The 24,532-nt window shown below is 47.9% G+C and overlaps 1 protein-coding gene across 4 annotated transcripts in view; it reads right to left on the reverse strand.

Annotated features, from left to right (window-relative positions):
• CLEC16A (C-type lectin domain containing 16A) overlaps positions 1–24,532 on the reverse strand; it is a 219,307-nt gene that overhangs the window by 104,512 nt on the left and 90,263 nt on the right. For all 4 annotated transcript variants that reach the window (XM_037151193.2, XM_053672127.1, XM_037151192.2 and 1 more), the window contains exons 13-18: positions 20,141–20,263; positions 16,555–16,664; positions 15,763–15,807; positions 12,692–12,742; positions 10,604–10,732; positions 2,340–2,460 (exon numbers count right to left, since the gene is read on the reverse strand). In XM_037151193.2, the coding sequence (XP_037007088.2) occupies positions 2,340–2,460; positions 10,604–10,732; positions 12,692–12,742; positions 15,763–15,807; positions 16,555–16,664; positions 20,141–20,263 (579 nt within the window). The remainder of the gene's footprint in view (positions 1–2,339; positions 2,461–10,603; positions 10,733–12,691; positions 12,743–15,762; positions 15,808–16,554; positions 16,665–20,140; positions 20,264–24,532) is intronic.

Here is a 24,532-nt window from a genome sequence, read left to right on the forward strand (position 1 = left end):
AAAATCAATTTAAAAAAACATATCCTTGGGTATTAAAAAAACAATAACGATAAAAATTTTTTAAAATCACCAACAAAAAAAAAAAGAAAGAAAAAAAGGTCAACAACACATGCAGATCTTACTCCAGCACCATGTACTTGTAAAATCCGTAATCCCCAGCACTTTCTGGATGGCATCCTCTTTAGTAAAGACATACTTTGCAATCGGATTGGGTAAAGACAGACAGCTATTACTTTCTTAATGGACATCTACCCCAAAAAGCTCAGTTAGGTGATCTCAACTAGCAATCTAATAAATTAAAATTGATAAGTGCAATACTTTTAACCTTTATTTCAGTAGGCCATTCTTGGCAAGGGAAGGAGGAAATGTGAGTTCCCAGCATAAAATTTAATTCTACTTTCAAACAGAATAGACTAGCCCTCTTTCAAGCAAGCTGTTTCCCTCTCTTTCCTTGAATCAAATCAGAGAAAAACTTGTTTATAGTTCTCTCTAACAAACTGATCAACTTAAACCCTTAAAGAACCCTCTGTGACCACTTCTCAAGAGTGAAAGGGCCAAAGGAGATGGGCATAGAGAACAGAGGGGACATAGCTTCTTTATTCTTCCAAGAAAAAGAAGGAAAAAAGAACATAAATAAGAAAAAGAAAAGCAGAAAGAGGAGCTAGATGACGAAGTGGACTCATAATAATCATTTACTGAGTACCTTCTGTGCGTCAGGCAGTGTGCTCTGCTCTTTATATGTATCACCTCACTTAATTAGTGAGTAATACTGGCTGCAATTTCCTGAGAATAGGTATATGCCAGGCACTAAGCTTGGTCAAGTTGCATTTCATATTATATTTCACTCAAGTGTCAAAACTAGCTTGAATATAAAAAGGAAGGTCATCCCTATTTTCTAGGTGAGAAGACAGACACTGAGAGTTTCAGTCCTTTGCTCAAGGGGATACTGAGGAGGCTTGAAAGCCAACCCTCCGTGTTCTTTCTATATCCTAATCTCTGGTCACACAACTGAATGAGTTTTGTCAAAACTCATTCAATTGTATACTAAACGTGGCGAATTTTATTGGATGTAAGTTACACTTCATAAAGCTGAAGTATAATTTCTTCGTTGTGTGGTCCTCGCCGTACACAACCGAGAGTGGCCATTCGCTGATCCTACCTGCCCAGCTTCCATATATTCTTTATGAGTTTCCCTTGAGGGGTCCCTCTTCCTCACTCTCAAGTGATGGGGCTTGAAAGTAACAGGACCCACTTCCAGCTGTGGGCATGGGACCCCAACCTGGCCAATTAGTGAATCACATTCTTCTGATCACTGACTGGTTCAGGGATGATCACATGATCCAAGTTGGGCCAATGAGAGCACTGCCCTAGACTTCTGTAACACATAAAGAGAAGCTCTATTTCTGTCAGGGCTGCTTAGCTGGTTCAGCAGAGTTGGAGCTGCTGATGGACACTGTCACTACCTGATGAGAGCCCTCTTGAGGATGAAGCCAGAAGAGAGGAAAGCAGAGCTGAGATGGAGGGTGGTAGCTTCCTGGTGGGAAAATGACTAGGCTTTACACCTGTTGTCTCCTTTAAATATCAGTCTCATGTTGCAGAGAGCAGAGCTGAGGCACTGTATGGTTAAATAAATAGCTGGAGGTTTTAGGCTGAGCATGTAGTTCTCTGGCCTCCAAAGCTTTCATCTCTACCTAAATGCTGGTGACATATTTTTGTAAGCTTTCTTTTCTTCTTTTCAAGTAGCAGAATTGTTGAAATCATACAGAAAACTCTTAATAGAAAAAAACAATCAAACTGATGCTGCTATGATTGTATGGAGGACAGGGATCCTGGAGCTTGAGGATTCCCAAAGCACTACACAGACCTTGGAGCAAACCACCTGCACAGTTCTACCTGGTCTTCAGAGAACAGAACCCACAGGCTCAGAATCTAGGTCCCTTTCATTGGAAGTTTTTTTTTTGTTTTAAAGATTTCATTTATTTGTTTTTTAGAGAGAGGGGAAGGGAGGGAGAAAGAGAGGTAGAGACATTGTGGAAGAGATACATCAATTGGTTTGGTTATCTCTTGCATGCCCCCAACAGGGGACCTGGCCCACAACCCAGGCATGTGCCCTGACTGGGAACTGAACAGGTGACCTTTTGGTATGCAAGCCGGAGTTCAATCCACTGAGCCATACCAGCCGGGACTCATTGGGGAGTTTTATGGAACATACACAGTCTGTCAGCTCAAGGTCATGGATTAATCTCAGTACAAAAATGCAGATCATGCACTGACCCTCCCAGTGACATGTGAGTCATGCAGACAATGTACCCCTGCCATGTCTCAGTTAGTCAACTCACTGAGATCCAGGACATCATCGGTCTTGATCAGGTCTTCCTCCCTCGTCAGTGGCAACTGGGTCTCGGGCTCCCCTCGCAGTTGCAGTGACAGGGAACGGAGCATGAAGAACACCCGGATGGCCTGAACGGACAGCACAGAGAGCAGAGAAGGGTGAGGCCGCAGTCATCTTGGTGAGATGTTCCACATGGAAAAGTCATGCCATGACATTTGATTAAAAACAAACAAAACAAAGCCCACCTCCCCCCCCCCCCCCCCCCCAGTATCATGGCTCTGGTACTTTCAGAGCAAGACAGGAAAAAAAAAAAAAACCATTAAGGGCACAGTCTCTTTTCAGTTACCCACAGGTTCAGGCTTGGACCACTTTACCTCAACCAGGCACCTGTCATTTGCCAGGACATTTCCCCTCGTGTCATGTAACCTTGATGACACCACTGCTCAGCAGGCACCCCACTTGGCAGACAAGGCACTGACACCCAAGGAGGCGACATGACCTGCCCAGGCACACATCTAGGGAGGGCTAGAATCAGGCCTCTTCCCACTAAACCGGCACGGAATTTAGAAATCCAAATCATGAGTGCAAGTGATTCAAGGACCCACCTAATGAATGTAAGGGTGGGGCAGGGCCAGAAGAGGGAAGATGCTTGTGGGGCTTGGAGCCAGCCAGACCCAATTAAAACCCTGCCCTGCACGTCCCTGGACGAGCCCCTTCACCCCAAAGTCTCAGTCCCTTGGCCTTCCACCAGGGCTGTGTCACTGATGGAGCAGCAGACCTGGCACCTGGCAGGTGTCCAGGATGTCAGTGTCCTGAGTGCCCCTGAGGCCTCCCCAGCCAGCTCTCTGGGAGCAGAGGTGGCTCCATTAGCACCAGGATTCCTGGCCCGCGGAAGAGGTATCTGGCAGAGCCCAGTGCGGCCATTAGGCATTTCCAGAGAGCAGAAAAGCAGCAGAATCCCAGGCCCTGGAAGCCAGAGAAGTTTGTGCAGAAAGCAGCCTTCACCCTAGGCCAGCTTACCCTGGTGGCATCCTTCCCTTGAGTCCCAGGATGGGCCTGACCTGCTCACCAACCAGAGGCCAGGAAGCAGAGGGGCAGCTCCCAGGAGAGGCCTCCTCCAGACTTTAGCTGGTGGCCACAGGGAAACAGCTCTGGAGTCAGACATAAATAACTGGTGTTGGACTCCCAGCTCCACCCCACTAGGTAAGGCTTCTGACCTCCAAGAGCATCAATGTCACCTGTGAAACGGGGCTGGTAGTCCCTGCCTCCCCAGGCTCCTTGGAGGTCCTGAGATAAAGCCGAGGGGGCAGGGGAGAGCAGCCAGCACATGTTCTGTAAAGGGGTGGCTATCCTTTACTCCAGTCACTCCAGCTGGGCACGGGGGTGGGCATGGGGACAAACCACTGTCGCCACCAGCAAGCCACACGAAGCTGAATTCCAGCCCAGTTTTCTGTCTTCTTGTTTACAGTTCTGAGGGCTATAGGCCTGGCCTATTGAGAAAAGAGGCTGCCCTTTCTATGACAAGGTACCTCCTGGAACAAGGGCTCCTGGTGACCCAAGCAGCAGAGATGCCTGTCGGCAGGCCTAGCCCTAGTCTTTCCTTGGCCCAGAAGCAGCAGGAGACCTTGGGTGAATTACTTAATCTCACGGGAAATACTGGAAGAACAACCCTACTTCCTGGACCTACTCTGAGGTCATGATTCCCCTGTATCAACCCTAAATTCTAGAGAAAGATAAGCTTTTATATTGTAATGATAATGATGGTGGAAGTGGTGATGGCTGATCTGGTCTTTGTTTTTTAAAAAAATCTAAGTTCATGCAGCTGCTGGGTGGCTAGGCTGGAGCTGGAACCCAGGAACGTCCGACACTGTGTCACTTAACCAAGCACACGAGGAAATTCAAGTGCCCACTCCAGTCCAAGCGCAGAAAGCCCAAGATGTGGGTGGGCACCTGAACTATGTGTCAGTTTGAGAAAATAGGGAACCATGACCTGGAGGTAAGGAAAAAAAAGGAAGGAAAAAGGCCCATCACAGTCAGGTCCAAGCTGAGTGTATGCTTCATCTCACTGTCAAAAACCCATTCCTCTCGGGGTTCTACGGGCAGAAAGTGAGCATGACCCTAGATGAGGAACAAGGGAAGAGAAATGTGTGCTGCTTACAGCCTGTCTATCATTCTGAAAATCAGAAACCTTCCAATATAAAAGGAGTTTAAAATTTGACTCCTACTGCAGACATTTTTGGTAAAATATCTGCTTTTGCTCTTGAAGCAACAAACTGCAGGTATTTCCAGAGATACAAAATAATAATAATAATAATAATAATAATAATAATAATAATAATAAATACAAAGCAGAATGTAAAATAGAAAATAGAACCCCCTAAAACACTCTTTCTGGTTCCCTGCCCCAAATCCTAAGAGAAGGAACAGTATATGAGAAGCTCACGCCTATGACTGTGAGGAGGGCAGATCTTCACAGGGCCGGATGCTCCATGTGGGCGAAAGCTGGGCTCCCATGGGCATCTATAGGGTCTGACAAGCACTTGACCAGCGACCCAACCCCGAGAATCCACAAAAGAAGTAAGGAACAAGGATAGAGGCCATCAAATTGATCTCACCGCCCCCTAAAACAAAAACCATGCCCTCCGCTACCCACAGCCCGCCGGGTCTGGGTGGGGGCCATGCTGTGTCATCTCCTTCTAGCCTTTTAAGGACCTGCTTGGTTCCCATTTTACAGGCAGGAAACTAAAGCCCAGATATGTTAGGCAGCCTGCTCAAGGCGACTCTAATAATAACCAGACTCCTAAGTCCATGTTCTTCCAACCACATGCCTTTGCCTTCAACAGATTTAAGGCTTAGGACCCACCCCAGGCTTTTACTGAGTGCTTTTCTTTACTTCATTAAATAAACAGGGAAGTTAAAAAGAAATTGTTATTCTTTCAGATGCTTCCATAGAATGCCAGGAAGACTGACTCTGGAGAACAGATTACATTGGAAAGGGGTGACAGCTGACTAAGCTCAAGTATAAAGAAGAGACTTCTCCAGTTTGCTTCAGTTCTCATGGAAGCAAACTCTGACAAGGAGAGTCCTGGGGGAATGAGTCTGGTTAGTGGGGCAGAAGGACAGATTCAGTCAGACAAACCCTGACTCAACCTGGGGTCCCATGAATTCCGAGCTCAGGTTCGAGCTTTGGAAACAAGGGCCCACCACCCCTGAGATCAAGGGGCCACTATGAACATGCAGTGACATTGTACAGGTGACACACAGAGCCCTGGGGGTTGGCCGTGGGTCAAACGCTCAGTCTGAGCCCTCTCCCTTGCTTCCCTCGCTGCATTTGCAAGCCACTGAGTTTAGGCGACAGTCAGGTTAGCAGCCCACCAAGACCATGGACATGGCTGTGAAAGTCAGCCATTCTTAAAAGAGTGCTGAAGCAGTTTTTAACGTGGGCACGGCCCACTGGGAAAGCAATCTGGCAACATGTAGAGAGTCACACACACAAAAATGTTCATACCCTTTGAATTAGAAATTCCACTTCTGGGAACTTATCCTAAAGAAATAGGCCAACAGAAAGAAAACACTGTGAAGCTGCTCATTACAGTTTAGTTGAAAATAATGTAATACTGCAAGCAACCAAAATGTCTTCCAGTAGGAATATGCCTAAGTAAATTATGGCAGAAGTCACCAGATACACTTTTATTACCAATAAGAAATTAGACTTACTAAAAATGTATTACCACATGACAAACCTCTTGTTCTACAATGAAAAGGGAAAGGGGTGGAGGATCAAAGCAAGGTCACGGTCCACTCTCCCCCGAAACCATGAAAGATGTGTTTGCAGAGACAGGGAGGAGACACCAAAGATGTCTAAGTGACGACTGTTTACGGTGATGAAATTACGGGAAATTCTCTCCCTATTCTTTTGAAACTTTATGAGATACTACTGTATTTTCTTTAATGTGGAATACATATCCAAAGAGTAAAGCCAAATATCTTATTTTCTCAAAGTCATTACTGATAAACAGAAATTGTTTGTGGTTTTTGCGTGAGAACAGGGAAGCAGAATGAAGGGGCAAGTCAAACTTTAGGCAAACAATTTATTTTCATAACGGTTTACAAGATTACTACATAATGAGGGCCAGTGACTTACATTCAGTTCTGATATTCACCAGAACAATCCTCTCCCTAGCATTCTTTCCCCTAGTATTAACCTACAGTAGATTTACATCGAGACTATTTCTTTCCCACCTAAGATGCTAGAATGTTCCACCACTGTTCAGCCAACACTTCCTGAGCGCTTACTTCCTACTAGACACTGGGCTTGTCACCTCGGAGTCAATCTCTCATCTACTTTGGGCAAGAGCTGAGAGGGAGGACACTCAAGGAAGTTGAGGCTCAGCAAGATTGAGTAACTTGCTCAAGGTCACACAGCCACAGTTGGTACTGAACCTCAGTTGGTCTGCCTCATGAATGAACCCGTGTTCTATCTTAACTGCTTCTCTCAAATGCCCCTACACATGGGGTAGGTCCAGTCCAAGTCCAAGATTCTGCTTGCATGCTCTCATCAGACCCCACTCGTGCCAGTGACCCTCATTTCAACACGAATTTCCCTTCTCAGCCACCATGGCTCAGTGGCAGTCTTGCTATTTTGGTCGTTTTTATATTATTTGTTCCTCTGTCTATTATTCTTACATCTTGCACAGTGCCTGGCACCTAGCAAAAGCTCAATAAATATGTCAAATGGAAGGATAAATATGTAGTATGATTTTCAAAATACAAGAGGGAAAACATGCCTTGACTGCCAGATGCCTCGCCACGGCCTGCGAGACCCTGCCACCCTCCTCTCCTGTCCCCCTGCCCTCCCCCTTCCCCCTCACCCACCGCTCGTTATCCTGCTCCTTGACACACTGTACTCGGTCCCATCTTGGGAAGTTCACACTCACTGTTCCGCGGTCTGGAAAGTGCCTCCTTTAAGCCTTTGCATGGCTGGCTCTTTCCCACTCTTCAGTTTCAGCTCAGGTCTCAACCTTGGCAGAGCAGCCTTTCCTGATTGTCCTGTTTTTAGAGGAGTGCCGCCCCTCTTTCCTTCGGAGCCTGCACTGCAGTGTGATGACAAACTTGTCACTCACTTACTTGTTAATAAACTTTACCTCTCCTGACTTCATGTGAGATCCAGAAGGCAGGGACACTTTCCCTATTCATTCTGCGCCCCCACACACAGCATTTGGCATAGGAATCTAGTGGTTCTTTGATGAATGTATGAAGGAATATTTTACAAGTTAGCAATAATTTACTAGTCATGTTGTTTGAACTTCTCCAAAAAGTTTTTAAGGAAAATAAAGGTGGGATTTCTGAAAGGCTCAGCCTCCTAAAAGTTAGAAAAGTCCAGTCTGTAGAAAAAACAAAAAGAAAACTTTTGAATCCAAAAGGATGAAATGGAATGTTTTTTGGATACAAGCAAAGAACTTGAAACCACAGAAGCCCTCAACTGCTTGCTAAACCATACACTTCCTTAAGCTCAAATTCACAGCACACTGCTCTGTTCCGATGCCCGAAATGGGCTGAGGAGCTAAGCTTCTAGAGGATTCCAGACAGCTACCTTGCAACAGGAATGGGCCTGAGGTGAGGGGCAGAAACTCCCCTTCAAAAACGGATTCTTCACTGTACTATACACCTGAAACTAATATTGTATTCCAACTATACTTAAATTAAAAAAAAGAAAGAAATTGATTATTAAAGTTGCAAGGGGAAGCTTTGTTTAGACTGTGCTTGGAGGTAGCCAGCCCCATTTTAATATCACTCTGCCACCTTCTCCCTGCCTCAAAACCCACAGACCCTGGTACAGGAGAGTTGCTCTTATAAACTTGTCAGACAGACAAAGGGCAACCAAGAGATGCCAGGGAAGATGTTCCCAGCGGCTGTTTGTGCTTCAGATGGCAGTTTGGACTGTGCAATCCATCTGGGGCAAGGGACTTGGGCAGCATAGCCCTGGGAACTTGCAACTAACTGAGATATGAGGGGCAAAAAGAAGCAAGCCCCTGACATCAAGAACTGCCCCTGGCCTTCAGTGCTTCTGCCTTTCACTGAGTCCGCACACTAACTCTGGCAAGGTAGGCTCATGCTGCTTTCTAGACAAAGAGAGAGTGGCTTAGAAGGGAGCAGGAACCCAAGGCCCAAGCAACCCTTCCTCTGCCATACGCTTCACCCTTGGATTTCTCCCATTCTCTCCTGTGCATCAGGACTGTCTGCTCTAAGCCAGCAGGGCATAACGTCAGGAATCTACATGCAATGCCAAGGTTCTTGCTGGGCTCCAAGACCCTCAAGATCTGGTTCCTCCAGTCCCTCCAGACATATCACTTTCCACGTAGCCTCCCAAACTCTGGCTCCAGCCACAGCCTCCTTGGAGGTGTTGGAATGTGCCACATCCCTCTGGTGCCTGCTCCACTTCCCCGCCCAGGTAGGATTAGGGACCTGACCCCATGTTCCTTTCCTAATGGCCCCAGCCACATGGATTTACTCTTCCTCTTCCCACCTTGCCTTGTAGTCTCTGGCTCCTTGAAGCCTGAGGCTGTGTTTTTTATCTCCCCGGTGTCCAGTGCCAAGTAGGGCTAATACATACAATGAAGGTAGCAGTGGGAAGCAGGGGGTCAGAGTGGCTGTGGAGGCCACCCCAACCGAGCGGAATCTTGGCTCCACTACTTATTAGCTGGGTGACCTTGAGCAAATCACTTGACCTCTTCATGCCTCAGTTTCTTCCTCTGTAAGATGGGGATAATAATAATAATGCCAACCTCCTAGGACCGTTGTAGAATTACATGAGGAAATTCATATAAAGAACTGCTATGAATGATCTGCTTTATATCAAAGAATGGGAGCTCGTATAAGTGTTAACCAAGCCCGATGGACCAGGACACAGAGAGGAGGCAGGATACAACTCAGAGCAGTGGCTCTTAGCATTCACAGCATTTGGGACTTTCTGGCTCAAGGGACAAGGAGAGCTTTGGGGACAGAGTCCTCTCTGGCCTGGGGACACTACATCCTATTCAGGTGGGCAGCTTCACTGCGACCTTGCTGGGGAGCGCTTCCTGGGCTAACCCAAGGCTAAGGGTGAGTGTTCCTGCATCACGAAGGAGTCGCTGACACTCGTCAGCGAGGTTCTGACTCACACTCATCAGAACCAGTCTTCTTGTAAAAGCCGGTGCCAAAAATGCCCTGTGCAAACACTGCCACCCACAAACACAGTCGTGTGCCCACTGCAGGGCTTGCAGCAGTGGCTGGGAGCACAAGGAAGGAAGGCGTCATTGGCTCGGCCAGGGTGTGTCCTGTGGTGAGGCCTGTGGGTTTGGTCAGACACAAGGAACGTGGATTGACTGGAGACGCACAGGTCCCACTTCCTCTGCTCCACCAGGCCTCTGCAGCAAAATAGCCGGCTGGGCGGAGGAAGGCCACAGAACCCTCCGGTCTGAGGTGGATCAAGTAGGTCCCTCCTGCTTCTGATAATCCAGAAGTTAAACACCTCAACTGCTCTGTACACTCAGATTAAATCAGAGGAAGATGCAGGTTGATAACGAGAGCTGAGTGCAGTGAGTTCCACTAATTCATCCACTAACATTCATGTCTCCAGGGAATGATTTTCTAGGAAAAGGCTATGGTGCTTTCTAAGAAAGTAAGTGTAATATTATGAGGGTGATAAAATACCATGAACAGCCCTGTGAGACTGCATCAGAAAAAAATGCTGATAACGGAAGCGCACACTCCAGCTGGGTTCTGAGAACTAATCTGCCCTTCGCACACAGGTCTCTCCCGCAGGTCGGCAAGAACCACCATTTCGTTTGCGTGTGCCTCACCCAAGATCTCTCAGATACCTTAACACCACTCCATCTCGGGGTGTCCCGAGCCTGTGTGGGCTAAGATCCCACACCAGCCTCACCTGCACTGCGTTGACTCTGCTTACTCCCCCACGTTCTTCGCAGAAGCCCAGCCCCCTGGCTTCCTCTCCCGCAGCTCAGGGCTGGCCTGCACCAGCAAAGGCAGCCTGCCTGCAACCCACATCCGGTGCCAGATGCAACGGGATTTCAGTCTCTGCTTCAGCAGAGGGCAGCACGCTTTGGGAAGTTACTCTTCTTGGCAGGGTGTTGGAGGTGTTGTCTGTGTCCCTACTATCTGAACTCGTGTGGGAAGGCAGACTCTTGACCTGATCAGAGACCCTCTCCTCCCTGCTCTGTGAGTGGTCCTGGCAGACAGCTGTCCAGAAGGCCAGGTCCAAGGCTCACTCACCCGCCGGGTCTTTTCCACGTCGCCACATGGCAGCCGCTTCACAAAGTCAATGCCTGTCAGTGGTGTGCCTGTGGGGGGCAGCAGGATGGAGGCATCCATCATGAGATACTCCACGTTCATTGGCTTCATCTGGAAGAGAGACATTACAGACCTCACTGAAGGGAGAAGGGGACAAGGCTGCTCACACAGGCCTTTCACCTTCATCTGCACATGGTAAATGAGCACACGAATCCTGGATTAAGTAAGACTGAGGTGAAGCCTCGAGGCAGCCAGAGACGTGGGAGATGCGCCCTTTTTGTTTTCTCCAAGGTGCAAATTTTGCCTCCATTTGAAAAGTGGCCTCCCTGCTATGAAGAGTTTTGCTTTCTCATCCTCACTCCCCTCCACTCAGCAGGGAGAGGGGCCCCTCAGGAAGAGGCTGGTACCCTTACAGTGGTCCCTTTAGGGTGCTCTGCCCCGTGTGTGTGCCTGACTGCTGCCTGACTCTTTTTCTACTCTATTTCCAATTGCGACAAAACAGTGATGGCAGCTTCCACTGAGTAGAGCTGACTACGGTCCGGGCGGTGAGCTGAAGGCTCTGCATGTATGATCCTGTTTAATCCTCCCAACAACGAGAGGGAATGCTTCCCAATCTGCTAATGAGAAAAAAGAGACTCAGAGAAGCTAAGGAACGGACCCAGGCCCACTTAGCTAGATGGTGGCAGAACCAAGACGCAGAGCCAGGCTCACTGGCTCTAGACTTCTTATGATTTCTACCACACGACCAGCATCCCCCCTTCCTTCCTGGTCGCCTCAGCATCTTACTGGAGGATAATATAACAAAACCACTTATTGAGCATCTACTAAGTGCCAGGCACTGCAGGGCTCAGCTCCCACTAAATGGCAGGCGCTGGTGCCGTCCCATATTATAGAGGGGAATACTGCAGAAGGGCAGATAGATGTCCATACCACTGGGCCGGACGGGGCAGAGCTGACTCCTCCTTCCACGGCACTCCACAAGGCCCTCCCTGATTACTAAGACGCCTGTTATCTCACCCCTCCCCCTCCAAGTACTCTCCTGCATTAGTACTGACCATTTAATGTATGCATGTTGGACGATGACACTTCATTTACACCTGGCATCATAAAGGAATGATATTTCACAGAGGCAGATTTCCTATAGAATTCCTTTTACTCCTTAGAGCATCAAACTTATTTGTTGTCTTATTTTTAAGAATGTGAGCTTTGACCATATCATATTTTTTGTCCCTCCTGTAACGTAAGCTAACTAAACAGGGCAAGGTTGTGGTGAGGGCCCAGCTGTCCAGAAACGAGGTGAATGGGCCCAGAAGCCAAGAAGCCACTTAATGCATGCTGCTGCCTTTTTCTTTTGAATACTTTAAACACTCGGGTTTATTATAAACTTCCCAAATCACTTAATTCTTTGGTGAGTAATGGCCATGAAAAGGATCATTTATCATTTATTTATTGAGTGTCAGCTAAGGGGCAGGTGCTGGGGATGCAGAGAAAAAAGGCAGAAAGCTGCCACCTTCTGAACCTAGCTTGTCCCACAGTGTTGCCTGCTGCACGGAGAAAAAGAAGGCTCCGGGCTGGTACTGCAGATCCAAGAACACTCCAGAACGTTCTAGTGGCATGGCACAATATACAGCGAAGAAAAGGGAACCGGGAGGCCAGCTGCTCTGCCCCTCACTGGCTGGGCACATGTGCGCACCTCACTCAGTCTGACTCCCGTTTCTTTATCAGTAAAAGGAGCTAAAGGTAGCAGGTGTCCCATTGGGCTGACGTGGGGATTAAGAGCTTTAACGTGTAACAGGCTTTCCACGTCTGATGTGGAATAAGTCCTCAGTCGAATACTATGCATATCAAACTGAATCTTTCGGACCCATTTTATGACACAGGGCAGCTCAGGGGGTGTGAATATCCTCTGAAGCTTTCGCAGTGACAGGGATCACCATCTCCAATCTGCCTTCCCACTGACCTCTGCCATTTGGGCAGAAAGCCCCCGGTCAGAGCGCGTGCTCTGTCTCTCTCCCCACTGGAAAGGGCAAGCTTTGCAGGCACACAGGTGCCTTCTCACCCCTCACTTACTGTCATGCTCCTGTACTCATCTTCAAACATGTCCAAAAAAATTTCTTCTCCCTAAAAGGAAAGGAAGAGAGGAGAGAAAATCATGCATATTTTTTTCCATAAACAACAAAGTATTATAAACTCCAGTTCATGGCTTCTGGGTCCATCTGTTTCTCATTACTGAGTTCTCGTAAATCACCAGGAAGCAAAATACACACGTGAACACGAACACACACACTCAAATGAAAGCCTGGATATTAAATTGCATCTCTCAATGTTCCCCTTTCTAAAGCATCATGTAATTTATTATGCCAAGGTGGTTAGTTAAAAAACAGAAACCAAAAATAACACCATACGTAATTAAAATATTAAAATGCTTAACATTTCAAGTGTTTAACATCCTTTATTTGCTGAGAAGGGTGGAGGAAAGGAGAACCCTGGTTAATCTGCCGTGTTAAAATGATGAGGCTCCACACCTCTGCAAGGAAGAGTGTAATTAAACATGCTTAACACCGAAATTACAGGCTTGTTCCATTCGTTTTTGAGGTTTCGTAGTTCCTGCAGCCCTGAGGACGGTCCAGAAGGTCCCTCTCAGAACAGGGTAGTGGGTATGAACTTGGCTCTGAGACATATAAACCAGGGGCCAAATCCCAGCTTCACCTCTCGGAGCCTCTCTTTGTTTTGCTGCAAGGCTGGGATGACAGCCCATGTCTGTGTGGGTCTTTGTGAAGATGAAATGAGGTAACGCACATAAAATGCTGAACCAAGAGCCTGCCACCTGATCAGGGCTGGTAAGTGTTAGCGCTTACAGTCATTATAATCGCTGCTGGACGGACCCACAGCTAGGGAGGGGAGGGAGATACATCATGACTGTTAGAACTGTTCCATCTCTCTCCTAAGTCCCGAATCTCTCTCTCTGTCATGAGTTTGCTCTCTCTAACTCTCTCTCTCTCTCTCTCTCTCTCTCACACACACACACACACACACACACACACACACAGTCAGGTTGGGAACAGTGATAGGTCCTTTAGATATTTTCCAGTTTTCAGATGAACAGAGACATTTCTTTACAGAAAAATTTGAATATTCTTGCATGGTATAAGTACAAGGCAATAACCACAGAAATAAGAACCCCTGAAAACCCAAAAGCTTCTGAGATTATACTTAGGTGTAAACCTTATAGGCTGAAAGAGAGAGAAAGCTGGGTCGGGAGAAGGGAGCTACAATTCAGATACAGCCAAGTCCTCACTTAACGTCATCGATAGGTTCTAGGAAACTGTAACTCTCAGTGAGAAGATATAAAATGAAATCAATTTTACTACAGGCTGACTGATATAAATAAGAGTTAAGTTCCAATAGCATATTTCTGGTCACAAAAACATCACCAAACTTCTAAATAAAAACCCAAAACCCTTCTAACATTGAACATTTAAAAAACATTAACCACAGTAAAGTCAGATCATTCTCTTCTAACTCGCTTATTCTAGCTCAGGGTTGCAGGTGGCTGGAGCCTGTCCTGGCAGCTCAGGGCACAAAGCGGGACTCCACTCTGGACAGGACGTCCTTCCGTCACAGGGCCAGTCGCACACACCCACACTCAGACTGAAACAGTGCAGACACGCCGCCAGTTCACCTCCCATGCGCATCCCTGCGATGTGGGAGAAAACTGGAGTCCCCAGAGGAAACCTGTGCAACCTCCATACAGAGAGTGGCCCGCCACTGTCTAAGAACAGATGTTTTTTCCTCCCAACATTATAACGGAGTGACACTGAACAGAATGTTATTTGAGAACCCACTGTATAGCTCTCCTCTTGTTAATGATAAAGAAAAACCACTAGGGAAAATGCCTACTACTGTTTTTGCGATCTAAAAGCTTCTAGGGGGGAAATACACCAAAAACAGTTATACTGGAGATTCGAAGATGACTAATGCAGTTGTGAGACATCTACCTTCCTCAAAGCTTTGCTAGAGGACATGCATCCTCACTTAGAGGCCATGCGTGGTTTGGGACAGTCCAAGGGGAGGCTGGGATTTCCTCCCTAGGGCACAGGGGCCCGCAGTGTTGCTGTCCTGGTCTGGGCATGTCCACTGTCTCGCAGCTGCATGCAGTCATCTGACCCTGGCCAGGTGGACCTCCGGGTGACATGACCTAGTTTTATATCGCTGAACACTGACAGTAACGGACACCAGCTTAAAGAGTGTCCTACAAAGAAGCAGACTCCTTGCACACATGCATATAATTGACAGCAGCTGAGAGAGAATACACAAAATGAAGCACAGGTGACAAGACAATGGCAGTGCTGACACCATCTCCTGAGAGGACCTCTTCACCAGTTAAACGACGCGGGGAGAGCATCACTAACCGGACCTGGAGAGACGTGACACGGAGGCCAAAAAACCAGAAATCTCCTAGGAGGCCTGACATACGGACCAGCCCACTACCGCCGACGAATGGTGAGCCTTGCCAAAGAACGTACTACGCTTTAAGAGAAGAGCTAGACAAAGCTGTCACATTGAGATATTTCAACACTAATAATCATCTGGAATCCAAAGACAAACCTACCAGTTTTTCAGATATGGAAAAGTCATGGTGGTTCTTGACAAAAATCTCACTAAACTTAATGACAAATGTTTGGGAGCCTGTATGGGTTTTCTCAGCATACATGAATATAGTAATATATATGTATACAATTTATAAGTTCATGTGTAATTCAAAATTACTTTTATATGTATAAGCACATACCATTCATAAGCACATAAATTTATATGTATAATTTACTCACACATGATGTATGTATATAACTCATCATTTACATATGAATTCATCCAGAAACAAATTCATATCAAATTGATAAACAAATTGCTCACACTAGGGGTGAGTCTTTGAAATCGAGTCACACTGATAAGGGGGCACGGGCAGAAAAATTGAGACCCCCTGCTCGGGGGACCACGAAATTGGGCATTTTCACTCTGAAACTACAGGGAGAGGAATGACTGAAGACATGCGACCCGTGTGTAGGAGGGCCGGACCTACAACCCCGCTTCCACACTGCACACCACGCTGCCGTCACCCCCGGGCCCCGCCGCCTTACCTTATAAAAGTGCCTCGCGAGGTGGACGCTTTCTTCCCTCGCACCCTGTTAAAAGGGAGGGAAGATGTGAGGGAGCCAGGTCTCCTGGGGCAAGGGAATGGGGTAAATTACTGATTCTAAAACCTGAATGTACATACGACAGATGCTGGGCTAACATCCTTAATCTATAAACAGTTTTTAATGAGAAAGGAGAAAGAGGGGAGAGAGCTCAAAATTAAAAATGAGTGGAGGGTATGTGATTCGATGTGACGTGGAAAGTGTTACTATAGTTACAAGTGGGGGACAGTGGGTTGTAAAACCTGGTCACAGTGACACTTCTTATTAAAAAAAAGTGTGAGTGAGTATCTGTGTGTACCTGGAAAGACACAACGAAGTGTCAACTACAGTTGTTATTTTTGACAACTGTACTTTCTAAATTTTCTCAAATAAATATGGAAAATAAGGTGGAAAACAAGATGAGCTATTTAAAACAATAAATGTAGACATTAGTACAATAAACTATAAATATGTATACATGTTTTATAATACAAAAGGAAAACAATTTTAAACATGGAGACACATACAAGCCAAACAGTCATAAGAGAAACTACTAAAATATACTAATTAAGCAGGCTCATCAAGCCAATTCCAGTGGAAGGGAAGTTCTGTGGGAACAAGCAGGACGTAGTGGGCATCAGGGCTATTGGGCCCAGCTTCTTCTTGCTGGTGCTGTGGACGCCACAGACCAGGGATCCCTCTCGTTCTCCCAGGTGTCCGTGGCTCACTGGCACTGGGAGTGGAGAGGGCCCTCACCTCCAGACAGGCCAGGTGCACGTCCTTGATGATGCAGCCCATGCTAGTCACGACTTGCTGCTTCAAGAGCAGGCAGCTCAGCTCCAGTGTCGCCAACCGGATCTTCCCATCTGCAGAGCACACTGGGGTCAGCCTCACACATCCAGCGCTACATGCCCTTAATCAGAGCTTCTTGCCTTCTGGCTCTGAGGTTAACAGGTCAGCTGATCAGCTGACTGCTCAAGGCCCCTGACATCCAGTGGGTACGACCCTCGGAAACCCTTTTTCCAGTAAATTGTAATTAAATATTCCCATTAAAACTGCCTAGACCTTATACTTTCCTTTAGTCTTTTCATGGGGAGAGTGTATGCAGGAAAAAGAAGGCACTTAATTATTACTATAGGTCTAGAAAGGAGCTGTCTGTGGTTGCTCTGCTTATCCAATATTCCCTCCTCTTCTTCAGGAGCAAGAAGCCCCAATTTCCTTTGGAGAACCACCAGCTCCACCACTGCACATGTGATCCTAGGGGTGAGCACATCACCCAGGCTGGTCACAGTGACTGGGTCAGGGATGGGTAAGGGAGCCATTCTGAGCTAGAAAGGCTCAATCCCACAACTTGCTGGAAACGCTGGGCTTCCGGCAGAGAGGACAGGAACAGAGGAGGAACCCTCAGTGGCATAAACATTATAGTCCACAGTGGCCACATCCCCATTCTCACCAGTGTTCTCAATCTTTTGTAAAATGTTCGTCAAATTGAGCCCCACACCTCCTTTCCCACCAGAGTATCCAGAGTGCCTCTCCTAGAGCAAGTCTGAGGCCCCAACAGAGAAAGAGATGGCTGAAGCTGCTGGCTGCAGAGTCCAAAGACAGTCTTGAAAACATTGTTTGAACCCCTGGATCTAGCTGTGCCTGAAGACAGTACTCAACACAAAGTTACATGAGCCAACAGTTTTGTTTCTGTTTGAACTGTTTCAGCCAGTCTGAGTTGGGTTTCTCTCAATTGTAACCAAATTCTGAGTGAAGCAGTACCCAGTCTTGTTGTGAGCCAGGCACCGGCTGAGTACTCTGCAGATGCTCCCTCAGTGGTCTCTATACAAATCAACTGCAGTGGGTGCTATGGACTGAGGCTTAGAAGAGGGAAGTGTCCGAAGTCTCACCCTGGGCAGTGGTGAACCCCAAGTGTGCCGAATGTCAAAAACCCACGCTTGGCATTGTTCTTAGAAGCATCTGTCTGAAAGGCAAACCCGTCCCTGGGCTTTTAGCTCAGTTCTGGGGAGATGTCTCGATGTGGAAGAAGGGCCAGAAGAGGACTGAGTTTTCAGGCCAGGCCATGACCGTGAGGCCTCAGAAACAGCAGGGACCAAGATGGGCCACTGGGAAAAACTCAGGGCGGATGCACTGCCGCCTGGCCCCCTGCTCGACCTTTGAGGCCTCACGTGTTGGGCGGGAAACGGAGAAGAGGGAATCATTTACTCAAGGATGAATAGGCTATATGTAAGCAGAAACAGGCCTTCCTAAGCATGATACAAACCCAGGGGCCACATGAAAAAAGGCTGCTTAGTCTCAGCTCAGTCCTCCTCCTTGCCGCAGCCCCACCTGGCGGCCCAGAACCAACCCCACTGCTGTGCTGCTGCCCTGCCCCAGCGGCACCCACGTCCTGCCCTCCTCTGAGTCCAGCAGTTTCTGCAGAGCCCAGCCTCACTCCTGCCTGCCCCTCCACTGAGCCACGCTGTCGGCCCTGTCAGAAACACCCCTTCTGCTGCCTCCGGGGAAATGGAATGTGATTTTCCACCAAGACCCTTTTCCCTTTATAAGCTCCTGCCAAGGAGCTGACTGCCTCCAACTGGGCTTGTCTTGTGAGGGAAACAAGGAGCAGCAAGCTCCTTAGTCCTCATCACAGCTCCAGACCGTCCCTATGAGCTGCCCCAACCTCTTCTCTTCAGAAATCCAGGCAGTTTTATATGCCAGCCTTCAAGGAGCCCACCCGCTGTCCCTCCCCACCCTGGAGGTTCCTCTCCTAACATCCAAGACACAAGTCCGCCTTCCTCCACCACAAAGCCACGTTTGTTCACACAGCTCCTACCAACTGCCCCCTTGGCCACCACCCTCAGGGCTAGACTCTGCCTTGCCGACTGGCCCTCTCAGCACAAACTAACCCTGCTGAGCACCCTTGGTCCTGAGCCACACACATCTTTCTTGCTACTCAAGACACCCCCATCCTGCTCCTCTTCTTCCCTCGTGGGGCCTGGCTCAGGCTCCTGTGCCGGCTTCCCCTGTAGGTCATGTCCAGATACCTGTAGTGGCCCAGGGCTTGGTCTTACACATGCCTCTCTTCTCTCCAGTGGCTTTAAAAACCATCCACATGTCTGTGAGCCCCAGAGTGTTAGTTCTGGCCCTGATGCCCCTCTGAGCTCCAGATTACATCTCCACAAGGAGTCCCGGACTACCAGGACTTCACAGACCCCTGGCTGTGGCTCCTGAAGGACAGGAGCCATGTCTGTCCTGCATTTCAGTACCCCTGTCACCCATACACAGTAGCTGACATGCAGGGGTAGCTCAATAAACAATTGGTGAATTTACTGACCCCCTGCTGTCACCCTTGAGGCTATAAACTTGGCTCTCCAAGATCCTGCACTCACTCCCCAGCAACCCCCTGTGCTTCTGGTCACATCTTGGAGCCATGCTCCTTTATTTCTAAAGTCCTCTCAGCCATCACAACCCCTGTCCCTGCCCTTATTCTGAGCCTGACCTGGGCCATTCCTGGATTGCTCCTGATGGCTTAGCTGAGCGGTTCCCTCAATCGCACCACATCTGAGTAGGGCCTCTTCCTGTGCACTCATTCCAACCTGATGGCCTCTCTCCCTGACTGCACAGAACTGCCTTGCAGTCAGGGTTTCCCAACCTTGGCAATGTTGACATCTTGGGTCAGATAATCCTTCATTGCAGTGCTATCCTGTGTACTGTGGGATGTTTAGCAGAATCTCTGGCCTCTACCCACTACATGGGTAGTAACACCCAGTTGTAACACGTCCCCAAACTGTGACAACCCCAAAATTGTCTCCAGACACTGCAAATGTCCCTGGGTCGGCAAGGCTGTCCCCAGCTGAGAATCACTGTGCTAGATCGTCCTCCCTGCTATTTCTAGTCCTTCTGTGGCAGTAGATTGGTATTGGCTAAAACCTCAGAACTAGGCTGACAAGGCCAGACACGGGGCACATCTTGTGTTATGAAAAGCACCTGACCGCAACCTTCCACTCTTCCCCCTCCCTCACACTGTCAGCCCAGTCCAAGCTCAAATGTGACCCTGGGCTACCTCAAGATGAGGGCTGCAGACACTGGCAAAACTGGCAAAAGAAGGGTTGAGTATGAAAGGAGAAAGAAGACAGGTTCTGGCACAAAAACCACAGTGGAAAAAGAAAGAGAGAAGACCCAGAGATGAAGACACGGCAGGACAGGAAGGGCACGGGTGGCCCAGGGTACGTGTGTGCGTAGCGGAGGGAGTGGCTGAGATCTGCCCGGACCACCCGACGGGCCATGGCCTCAGAGTGCGGGGGCCCGGTCCCTCTAACTCTACCGCCCCAGTGAACGGTCAACACACCCCAGGTACCTGGCTGGGCAGCGTTGTTCATGATCCTGATGAGTCTCTCCGCCAGCAGGTGGTTGTAAATGGTCTTCTCAGCCACACTGGGCACCGGGAGCTGGATTCGCTCTAGTTTTTCAGGGTCCATGCCTGGAGCAGAGAAAGGAGCAAACGGTGGGTAAGTGGAGCTATCTTATGGAGAGAGCTCTCCACATCCTGAAAGGCCCCTTAGAGGAGGGCTTCCCCAACCTCAGTCATCCATGGTACATCCTTGGGACTTTGGCCACGACTGGGTGCTGTCCGTACTACAACTCACCTACAGTTTTCTGTTAATATATTAAAACAGACATTTTCTATCACTATATATAAATAGGAAATCAGCATTGCTGCAATATCGACAGTAACTGTAATTTAAAAAATGGCCTGAGGCCTACTTTGTCCGTGTAGAGCAGGGAGTTTGGCCGGTGTTTCAAAGGGGAAGGAGACACACTAGCCCCGAATGATGACACGGTCCTGGACAAAACCACAGGGAATGGAAATGGAACGGGAAGCGCACGTCTGCAGTGTGCTTCGCTGCCACTTTGTGCTGGGTCTGGGTGGCCTAGGTGACACAAGACACGATGAGGGGAGGCAGAGATCCAGACAAACAGAGACCAAAGAGAAAGGAGACAACAGTCATACCCAACAATTACACCCCAAGCTCTGAACACCGAACTCCAAGAGCAGGGTCTACCACTCAACACACCATCGGGCAGCAGCAGGTGCTACCCTGGGCCAGCGGGTGGCGTTGCAGAGAGACTAGGCTGAATCTTACGACAGAAAGGTACAAACAGCGTGAAATCCTGGAGAAGCTCTATCTCTCAGAGGCAAAGGAATTGCCTTCTCTGCCATCTTGGAGCCTGGGGGCCTGCCGGGAACAGGACTTCTACAATGACAAGTACATCTGGAAGGCTGTGGTCTGAGGCCATTTTTGCCAGCAGGGTCTCGGGACCAGAGGGAGCACACAGCTCTTCTTAAAACTGAAGGTGTTTATGCTCGAGATGAAATGGAATTCTCTCTTGGTAAGAGATGTGCTTACATGTACAAAGCGAAGAACAGCACAATGACTCCCTGTGGCAAACCGAACAAAACCAGAGTCATCTGGGGAGGGGTAGCTCGTGCTCGTGGAAACTCTGGCCTGGTTCCTGCTAATTCTGAAGCAGCCTTCCTGCTAAGGCATGGGCACAGAATCCGTGTAATGCTGTACCCTCGAGGATTTAAACTTATTGAAAAGTAAATAAATAACACGGATTTGTTAAAAATAAAAGAATCAAAGGAATTACCGTTTCCTTCAGTGCATGCTAACAGCATGGAAAAGACAAAAGACAAGAGGGGGAAAGGCGGGGGCTGGGGGAGCATGCAACATCTAACTGTGAATGGAGCGATGTCTTCCCTAAAGCAAAACCTGAAAGCTGGGGTGACGGAAGGACCTGTGAGGGCTGCTTCAACAGGCCAGGTGTGGGACGAGAGTGTTCCAAATCCTCAGCCTCTCGTCTAACAAAGCTTTGGAAAGATACGCTTCGGGAAACAAACATTTCTCCTGATCCAAGCTGGGAGAGCTGAACAGATTGTTTGTGCTCAAAGCACGTCTTTTCCTGTTATTCTACAAAAGGGGGGAAGGTGGCACTTCTGGGAACTCTTGAAATACGGCCCCTTGAGTCCTAGATGACGCTCCATTTAGAACCTTGACAAAACAGTGGAGGATAGCATTGAAGAGCTGATTGTCTGGATTCTAAGTCACTCCCCCCGCCGCCCCACATTGACGTAAGAAACCATAACAATATATCTTGTTTTATTGAATTCCTTCCAGCTCTGAACCGGAGGCTAAGTCATGCCAAGGAGATGACATGGGTGAGGGACGGCTGAAGGGCTTGAGTTGGGTAGTTCTCTCTCTCACGGCCACCACTATGGCTTCCGTCAAAAAAGCTGATTGCAACGAAAATTTAATTTGTGGATTCTATATCCCATTTTCATGTGAAATGTTCAACTCTGAAGCATTCTGGTTTATTAAATGGCAAGAATGTCAACTAAATCTTTTTGGCATTTGTTTTTTCCCAGTGATGTCAACACCATCTTAACATCTCTCTCTTCATTTCTGGCCCTTTTGGGAACTGTCAGTCAGTGGTTCTGGGAAAAAAAGAAAAGGGTTTTCAGCCAGCCTAGTGCATCACCCAACTTTATGAACCGACCATCTATCATCCCATTCCAAAGAAGCCCAGCTGCTGGCTCCCTCGGGATCGTGGTGGTGGCTGGCACACCAGGGAGAGCCCTGGCTGGTGTGGCTCCGTGGACTGAGCGCCGGCCTGCAGACCCTTCCCAGTCAGGGTACGTGCCTGGGTTGTGGGCCAGGTCCCCCATAATGGGCACGCTAGAGGCAACCACACTTCCATGTTTCCCTCCCTTTCTCCCTCCCTTCCCCTCTGTCTAAAATAAATAAATAAAATCTTAAAAAAAAAAAAAAAAACAACAGGGAGAGACAGACTCAGAGCAGGGCTTGAATTTCTATGGTAAAGCTCCATTTTGTCTCTTTCCTGTTATTGCCCTTATTCTCTTAAAACGTGTTAAAAATGATGAAATCTGTGGCGAAATCTCTCAACAAGAAGAGGAACACTCCAAGGTTATCCTGGCCTTCCTCGACGGGCAGCTTTGCCCTCTGTCAAGGGGGACAGGAGACCCTGGGGGACTGAAACACTTCCAGAATTTTACGGGGCCAGATTCCTTTATGAGGAAAGTAAGGACCAGAGATGTTAGATCCCATCACCAAGGTCACAGAGCAAGTTAGAGACACGGTTAGAACCAGAATGAGATTACAAAGGTGGACAGGATCCACATGGGCAGGGGCAGTGCACGAGGGGCCTGGCCTCCGTGCTGACGCCAGCCACCACCTCCAGGGTCTCGTGGTGCTCTTGGGCTCAGTCTCCTCTGGGGTCAGGTGGAGGTGGGGAGAGCTGAGTGCAAAGTGCTGAAGGAATTTAATTCTGATACTTAACCTCTTCAAACTTCAGCCTCTTTACCTGTGCAATGGGATAATTACAGTAACTGTGCCCCAGGGTTCTCGTCAGCATCCAGAGGGTTCTCCACCCTTTCGACACTTTCCTCCAAAAAGACTTGGCATTTTAACACATTCCATGTGAGGTGGATTTTATCACCAGCCACAGAGAAAGAGAGAGCAGGATTGATTCCATGCAACATATGCCAAAACTTTATCTAAAAAAACCCTTGGACACCCTCATTCTTTCCCCAAAGTTCCTTCTGGGCCAGGTGCCTCATTTCCTCCTCCTGTCTCTCTTTTTTTCTACCATGGCCTCTAAAACCCCTTGTGTTACTTTGAATTATCCCATTGCCATTGGCAATGGGCTTTTAAGGCCTGTGCAGCGATTCAAAAGCTCCAGACAGTCTTCCGGATCCAAACAAAATGATAGGTGACAGTGCTGAATGAACAAGGTCAATGTCACATATGACAAGGATACACATACGAAAGGGAAAATGGCACACATGTGCACAGGCAGACATATGCGTGTGCATGTTCAGTCACGAAAGGTGGATTTTGTTGCAAACTTGATTGAGTTTCCTTGCTAGCCATTTCCGTCTGACTGAAATAAACACTGGAGGATATATTGTTCTACTTGCTTCAACCCTTAAAAGGGCTGACAAATTCCAAAGAATCCCAGGTGCACTTTACATGGCCCAGGAGGACACACTAGCAACTTCAGACTTCCAGCAAACCACAAGCTTCCTTGCTCCCTTCTGGCCAGAGTCAGATCCTGCTTTGCCCAGAGGAGTCAGAACAAGTTTCTCCTTTTCATTGCTTCCACCCAACAACCCCAGGGTTGGGGGTGTGGTGGGGGTGGAACTCCCAACTAATTCAAAGAATCTAAAAAGAAGGGAAGGGTGTGGTTCTAAGATGTCAATAACCAGTTACTAAGCTTCCCTCTCTAAGCTCTGATTTCTGGATCCTTCCTCTGCAGTAGTCCCCAGGAAAGGGTGAAAAAGACCCAGATCGAGATTACATAAGAAGGAGACAATCAAACCTAGATAAAGAGACCACAACAATGCTAGGTAAATAATGGTTAAAATAATTTTTCTTCTGACCACACAAGGTTTCCCTGGCTATAGTCACACAAGCACTGCCAGCTTTGGAAGACTACAGACCAACTATTTCGAAAGCTAACCAGATGTTGGGCTGATTTCCAATGTACTTCCAGTTCTGATTATGTGTCAGTTGAGATTCAAAATGTTATTTTGCCAGCTCTCTGCATGGCAAAAGCCTTTCTTTATCCTATTACCTATCAACCTTTCCCATACCTCTCATCTATGTTCCAGTAACTTCTGAGTAAAGCAGAACAAGCCCCATTCCTCTTGGGTAAACAATAATAAATG

The sequence above is a fragment of the Artibeus jamaicensis genome, unplaced genomic scaffold (assembly GCF_021234435.1).
Source record: "Artibeus jamaicensis isolate MK-2021 breed Jamaican fruit bat unplaced genomic scaffold, CSHL_Jam_final contig_729, whole genome shotgun sequence".
Lineage (NCBI taxonomy): Eukaryota > Metazoa > Chordata > Mammalia > Chiroptera > Phyllostomidae > Artibeus > Artibeus jamaicensis.